This window comes from Lycium ferocissimum, chromosome 4 (genome assembly GCF_029784015.1).
Source record: "Lycium ferocissimum isolate CSIRO_LF1 chromosome 4, AGI_CSIRO_Lferr_CH_V1, whole genome shotgun sequence".
Taxonomy (NCBI): Eukaryota; Viridiplantae; Streptophyta; class Magnoliopsida; order Solanales; family Solanaceae; genus Lycium; species Lycium ferocissimum.
The window spans coordinates 36,030,877-36,038,679 of record NC_081345.1 but is presented as its reverse complement, the minus strand read 5'-3'; the positions used below and the strand labels follow the sequence as shown (position 1 = coordinate 36,038,679).

Sequence of the window (7,803 nt, the reverse complement as noted above, 5' to 3'; positions counted from 1 at the left end):
GCAAGCACCATCATCATGACGGGCTAATTGAATTCAAGTTAAAAGATAAATTTTATGTGCAACGTAAGCGAGCGAAGCTCAAAGGAGATCCCCAGTGAACCAAATTTATGGCCAAATATAGCATTACAAAAAAATAAGAAGACAGTGCAGGGGAAGCAACTTCAACTTAAAGATTGGTACATAAGACTGTCACATCACAGAAGTCGAAAATGTACCTGCAGTCCAGCTCCAGCAAAGAACGCAAGTCTGATCTCTTTCCTCCTAAAAACATCCAGGTAACTGATAGCCTGCTTTCTCAAGCATTCTCCCTCTAACGCCGTAGCAAGCTGATCAAGCTCCTCCTCCAACCGATAAGGATCATAAATCTTAGCTAGAACAGCAGCAGCTTCAGATTTATCCTTCTGCAGTGGTTTTTTAAATTAAAATTGTTTTTTACCGACGAGCATCTGCCACAAATTCTGGATTGACTACGTTTCTCTTGAGCCGAGGATCCATCGGAAACAGCCTCTCTACCCCCATAAAGGTAGAGGTAAGGTCCGCGTACATCCTACCCTCCCCAGGCCCCACTTGTGGGATTACACAGGGTATGTTGTTGTAAGCATTTTGCCACAAATTAGAAATTGCACCTTCATGTAAAGCCATCGCGGAGACTCAGGTAAAAATAGCATGAGAACAAATTGAATAGCAGCAGGCTTTCCCGCCCTCAAGCTTTATCCATCTCCAAGTTCCCAGTATCTGCTCAAGCATTCAAGCGCAAAGGAAATCAATAAAAACGCTAAAGATTTTCTTAAGCTACACACAACAGCATTCATGCACTATCAGTCAGATGTTAGTCCAGTACTACCCACAAATAGTGATTATTAAAGCAATCAGTGATTTTCAATCACTATCAATTTAAAGAACAAACTGGCTAAAGATAAGGAAAGAAATACTCCGAGCATACTCAGCCATGAACAAATTTAAAAGAAAGGTGCGCCATCACTTAGAATATACAATAAACTCTCAAACCCATTTTAGTTTCTTAGAACACAAAAAGTCCATGTGCGCCCAGGGTAGAATTAGTAGCATACCAGGGACGACAAGATGACTTGAATCTAAAACACGAGGTTAGGTGAAAGGACAATGCAGCCAGATAAGGTGACTAACCAACCCGTGCAGTTTATCATACTAAAGCTTATACTAGAAGTTAGGAGAAGTAGTAGTTAGCTAGTTGCAATGTATGCTCAAAGTCAGGAGTATCTCTAACCACTTACCTTCTGTGAGGTCTTCTAATTAAGGATAACTCCTAAGGGTTCCGACAATTAAACTACTCTACCAAAAATGTAGATTTTAATTGTTATATGATTCACATTTCAATGCTCATAAAAAAATTAAAAAAAAAAAATAAAAAGCAATTTTATGATGTTCCAACTGGAACTTCGCAAAGGTTACTAAAATCCACGGGAAAATTTCCAAATTAACTTCCACGAATTAGTTGGCAGTGTAAAAATCAGAAATAGATGCCACTTTAGATGAAAACAGCTAGATAAAAATATCCACACAAATCACAAGAAACATAGGTGAAAAAGAATAACTCCTACACTGATATTTACTCATTGCAGATATTGTAATGCAAACCCCATATTTATCTCGATCTGCCTCTCCAAACTGCACAACAGGAAACCTTTCATGCCAAGAAGCATTATAATAAACACAAAAAGAATGTATAACTATTTTTGTGTGATGCACACAGGGGAACAGATTCAAAAAACCACAACAAATGGACAGACGCAATGCCTCCATTTGATCTAGTCATAGCTTATGACGGGAGAATTTTCTGCGAGCTAGTAAGCAGTTTGACTTTCTCGGTAATGTTCTTCAAGTTAGAACTTGATCTGCAGATCTAAAAAAATAAAGTTCTTTCCCTAACCCTATCTGCTTTTATACGGTGATAATTCATATTTAAATGTACGCATATATTAAATACAAGTCCTGCACCCCGCCCCAATAATAGTCACTATAGCAATTTCAAGGAGACAACCAAAGCAACAAACTAAATAATAGTACTCACTCGTTTCGATTTATGTGTTCTACTCTCCTTTTTGGTCTGTTTCAAAAAGGATATTACTTTCTATATTCCGTAACTATTTAACTTCATCGTTCTACATGGCATGTTCAAGAACGCAATATTCAAAAAGCATTTTGATACTTTATACCCATCTTTCGAGTTAACACGAGAGATTCAAAAGTTTTCCTTACTTTCTTAAACTCCGTGCTCAGTCAAACTAAGACGCATAAAGAAATGAACCGGAGAGAGTAATATTTAGATCACAAGCTCGACTAATTCCCTAAGCCCAGCTCTTTCTTTGAACATTTTAAGCTTTTGATTTTGTCAAATAATCTCTCTTGTCCGCATGCAACATAAGATTTTGCTCATTTTAAGTTATATCAAAAAATATAAAGCTACAAAGATGCGAGAGATGGGAAGAAATGTCTAACCTCTGTGAAGGCAAGATTCACAAGGTCCGTAATCATTAGTACATTTGTGCTCACAAGCCCCCCCCCGAATTTCTGATGGCGATGCTTCAGCGATGTAAACAGGAGCAGTGACAGAAGCAACACCAACTCCCAAACCTACTAAGAGTCGTCCAAGTATAAGAATGTATGGATCCGAAGCTACACCCATCACCACAGATCCTAGTACGAAAACAACATCAGCAGACAAAGTAGCTTTCTTTCGTCCAAAATAATCATTAATCCAGCCCCCAGCAGCAGCTCCAATCATCGCACCAACCAATGCCATACTGACAATAGTTTCCTGCAAAATCATGAAGCAAAACTTTTTTAGGGGAAAAAAACCAAATTGACCAGAAATAGGAGCACCTATTACGTGTTATTGGCTCACTGCAGAAATGGGGAGAAGGTGGGCAATTGAAAGTCCTATTTATTGTAAAATTAGCAAAGGCAACATTGGTAATAAATTGGAGAGTAACGAAATAAAGCACATTTGATAGCTGATAAATCACATCCCGTGTTTGCATCATCACAATAAATACAAGCAGCATCACGTCATTTTGCATCACAGTTGTCTCTTCAAACAAGTTACCATTAAAACAAAAAAAAAAAGTTCCACATTTGCTCAACCATATTAGATTAACCCATTTACTTATCAGAAGCTCATCGGATAAGGTTAGAACAATCCCTGCAATGTAACTGACAAGATGACTCAAATCAACATCCTTTCCTCAGAAACTAAGATAAACAATCTGTTATTATCATATCATCTGTAGAGTAACATTTGAGCTCCAACCTCACCCATCCCCCGTCCCATCCATTATTTTTTTTATAATTTCAACAAGTCATACGATAATGTTGGACCAGCTTTTGCGCTCACAAGTTCGTTATTTCCATCACTTTTTATTTAATGGTTAGGTCCAGATTCTACAATAGAGCTCAGAATGAAATTGGTTATTCATGTACCTGTAGGAAACTGCTTTGATTGACTTCAGGAAATTCATCAATGTACAGAAGTGCACCAGATATTACTCCTGCAGCCAAGTCAAAGATATGTGAGAAAGTTAAATCAAAATCAGATTACATAATTGATAAAATAAGTTGAGAAAGCAAATGCAATCAACTTTATAGCGTTTACAAAAGTAATATAATTTACTTTGCTGTCCATTGTCATGAAGATGCTTGCTACTATCTTATTCCCGTGTCATACACACTGTCATTATCTTCCAAAAAGGTAAAGAATCATTGTCAATTATCCACCATACACTACACTAACCCTATTTTTGTAATTATTAATCCATCAAATCTGTAGGTGGTTAGTTTTGAGTTGTTTTTAAAAAAAAAAAAAAAAATCAAATCCACAAATTGTCAATTATAAATTTCAATTGACAGTTTTTCTGGAGAAACTAATACTAGGAACAAAGATATGTAAATGTTTAATTAAGAAGAGAAATGAATGATGAAAAAGAAGGGGAATTGGGGATGGGTTTTAAAAAGTGTTTAGCTTAGAAGACTCTAGATAAGACCACCAACCAGTGAGTCACCCACCGGTTACAGATGTCTCATGAAATATATGGTAGTATTAATCGCATGCTTAAAAACAAGGTTTATTCTTGGCTTTCTGGCTTATTTAAATTATAAAAATAATTAAAAAAGAAGCGCGTTCTCCATTTCATTTAATCTCCTGTGTATTCTCTCTCTTTGTCACTATGTCAATCTCCTTCCTTTCTTCTTCATCTTTTTCTTTAATTTTTCAGATTTGCAGCTACATTCCCTTTTTCTCCTTTATTCAGTTTCTTAACATATTTTAATTACTTTTGTAGTTTTTGTTTCTAAACTTCTAAAATAATATTGAAATGATGTAAAACAGAGATTTTCGAGTTCTTGAAGTTAAAATGGAAGCTTGTTTTCAGAAAAGAGAAGCTATAGTCAAGTTTTGTTTTGTGAAAAGCTATTTTGTGTAATTGTTTTCCTTTTTTTCTTTTTAGGTGAGAATGAAAAATCGTGGCCGAATCACTAGTTATTTGAAAAAGGAGGTCTTTTAAGATTTTCTTGTCATTGTGTGGTTAAAATTGAAGGAACAGATGGGAATGATGTTTCTCCTTTTTTTTTTTATTTTTTATTATTATTATTATTTTGTTTCCAATTTAAGGATTACTATCGGGTTGTGTGTAGCATCTAAAAACATCATGGGGTTTTCTTTGGTTTCCGTTTTTGTGTTGTTGGGCCGTTGTAGTTAATGTGACATCGCGCAAAACTATGTATGATATTCGACCTAGGGCAACATGACTTGGTGATGGTGAAATGAAGAAGAAAAAAAGATTTGGGAAGTGGGGGTGGGGGTGGGGGTGAAAGTGGCGTGAAAGTGGCGACAATTTTGGAGGGGTGACGAGAAGGTGGAGAGAAGGAGGTGGGGTTGGGGGTGGCGGGTTGTGGAGGAGAGGGGGATGGGGGAGGAGGGGAAAGGAAAAAAATATAAAATATAAAATTAAAAATATTTTTTTTTGAACTAGGCGTACGATTTGTTTCAATTAAATATTATATCAGGGAGTAAAAAAATCATTTTTTCAATAAATGGGTCGTCAGGATAGTTTAAGTGTGATATCGACTTTTCGGGTATAGTTCGGGGGGGTTTTGATGTATTTTGCCTTTGAATTTTTAATATTTTCTCCATTTCATATTATGTGACTTTCTAAGCTCATATGATAAAAAAAATAAGTATTTTTTCTTTAAGTGTGTTCTTTACTATTTTACCTAAAAAAGTAATTAGTGAATCTTAATCATTTAAATAAGGATAATCTTAAAAGAATTTTCCCAAAGCCTTCTTGAAATTCTAAAAAATCACTTATTTTAAAAAAAAAATTAAAGTACCTAGAACATCACTTATTATGGAATGGAGGGAGTACACAATAGCGTAATCAGTAAATTTTATTTATATTTTTGAACTACGATTTGTTTCAATTAAATACATGAACACATAATAAATCATTTTTATTGGGAGACACTTTCGGTTCAAAATTTGATAAAACTTTAAGTGTGTTCTCAAGTACCGATTATGTAAATAAGTTAATCACTTAAAACATATTTCGTTCGATAATTACGTGCATTAGCCTCACTAAATCGTAAAACCTCACTCATTTTTCAATTGATGCTGCTGTGTATAATTAAAAAATGCATATTTTATGTGGTTAAAGCAACTACCTAATAGACGCTTGAGAAGACACATCAGTTTTTTTCAAATTATGAACCGAAAGTGTCTAATAAGAATCCTTTATCATGTATTCAGTTAAGTGTCTAAATGAAATTTACTAATAATTTTAAAGGGTTAGTTTATATAATAAACCTAAAAACAATAAATATAGAGCATGAGTTGAGTGTTTTCATTTTGTTACAATAAAGAAATTCTATTTTGGCTTAAAAAATATTATTTGTATTGATCGAACACTAATATCAGTATAAAAAAATGTTTAATTAACAAGCTTTTAAATTTACTCAACAACCCCTATTTAATGCAATATCAATATTTAACAATTAATAATGTTTTTTTTTTTTGTCTCTTGACTTTTCTATCTTTTTACCAAATTAAAAAATAGTGAACCTGAATTTGCATGAAGTCCATGAACAAGTTAAATGAACTTGCGTAAAGCGTGAGAAATCCATGCCAAAGGTAAAAGAAGCAAAGGAAAACATTGAGCACTTTTTTTCTTGAAAAAGTATATGAATGAGTGGACATTTGGACGGCACTCTAAGGGTTGTTTGGTGCATGGTATAAGCTGAGGTATTTCAATACTAAATTTTATATCATATTTGATACAAGATATAAATTTATTTCAAGATAATTTTATACCTTGCACTAAACCAAGTATAAAATGAAGCCCAAAACTAATATTGAGTTATCTCACCTACCAAACGACCCGTTATTGTGTCTCATTAGCATCTTAATTGACACTAACAGAATTTTTGCATTCTAGCAATTGTTGAGTGGGGTCTCGACTTTTTTGGCATTTGAAAAATATTTGGTTGAAATAAAATAAAAAATGTTACAAAAACATATTTAAATTTGGTATTTGAACATGAACTTTACTTAGAGGAAGAGTGTGTTTGGTAGGGAGGAAAACATATTTCAACAATATTTTTAAATTTTTTTATATTTGGTTGGTGAAAATGTTCCTCTGAAAAGCAAGTTCATAATAGGAGTAGGAAAAACAAGTACAATTCAAACTGAGTGTTTCCTCTCCACTCACACAATTACCTCCAACTCCCCTCCCCCCCCCCCCCCCCCCAAAAAAAAAAAAAGGCACCCGTGAATCCCCATCCCTTAAAAAATAAATAAGAAATTAATTTATTTTCTAACAAAATATTTACTAGGAAAACATTTTCTCTCGTAACAAACACACCCAAAAATTAAAACTTTATTTCAATATTAACCTGAAAATGAAATACTCTTTAAACTTATTTTTCGAATATCAAATTGTCTATTTATGACCAAATTAGCAGTCAGAGCTGCCAATTTCCAATGGAAGGATCTGGACTTCTAGGACAGCGTTGACGGTGAGAAACGTGAAACGCATGTAACTTATCACTATTTCTTCATGGTTTGGTACTTTATCCTTTTTCCAGCTATCTCCTACGTGTCTTTTAGATAAACATTTGTACATAAATGTTAGATTAGTACAGCTCCTCTCACTTGCTGCTGTGAAGATAATTAAATATACTCGCTGCATTATTGGTCCAGCTCATGTCCTTGTAGTTAATTTGTGGCGATTATTAGCGCGTTATTATACGTAATCATATGTGCTATGATGATTAATATTAAGTGGCTAAAAGTAGCTCGTGTACCCAACAAATTGAATTCGAATTAACATTCTCTTTGGATAATTTCATGTTTAGCGTGCTCCTAAAATTAAAATTATCAACTTTTTTCCTGCTTGTTTGTGGATTTTATTAAATTAATTTTCGTGGGTTAGTGAAATTGGTTTCGAATATATTGAAAAAAGAAACCACCAAAGATTATGGTTAAATCTAAGTACTACTACACTTTTAGTTATAGATTTTGATTCGAATTCTGAATATGACATTGTCTTTAATAGATAGCGCTATATCTTCTAAGTTAAATTTCCTAGCACGAATTTAAATTAATCGGACTTCATAACGGATATCAAGCCTAGAATGAAAAGTACTAAAGTAGAAATAAGTTAAATTTTCTAGCACGAATTTAAATTAGTCGGACTTCGTAATAGATATCAAACCTAAAGTACAAAAGTAGAAATAGATATCGATTCGCATACATAACTAACTAATTTGAAATTG

At 33.8% G+C, this 7,803-nt stretch overlaps 1 protein-coding gene and 1 pseudogene across 1 annotated transcript; both read right to left on the bottom strand.

Annotated features, from left to right (window-relative positions):
- Window positions 1-102: 102 nt before the first annotated feature.
- On the bottom strand, window positions 103-725 carry LOC132052614 (inositol transporter 1-like). Its single transcript, XM_059444228.1, has 2 exons — window positions 627-725; window positions 103-401 (listed from the first exon to the last, which is right to left on the bottom strand). The coding sequence occupies exons 1-2, from the start codon at window positions 666-668 to the stop codon at window positions 195-197; spliced, it is 249 nt and encodes an 82-aa protein (XP_059300211.1). The 5' UTR covers window positions 669-725; the 3' UTR covers window positions 103-194.
- Window positions 726-1,712: 987 nt separating this feature from the next.
- On the bottom strand, window positions 1,713-3,543 carry LOC132053995 (inositol transporter 1-like; annotated as a pseudogene).
- Window positions 3,544-7,803: the final 4,260 nt, after the last annotated feature.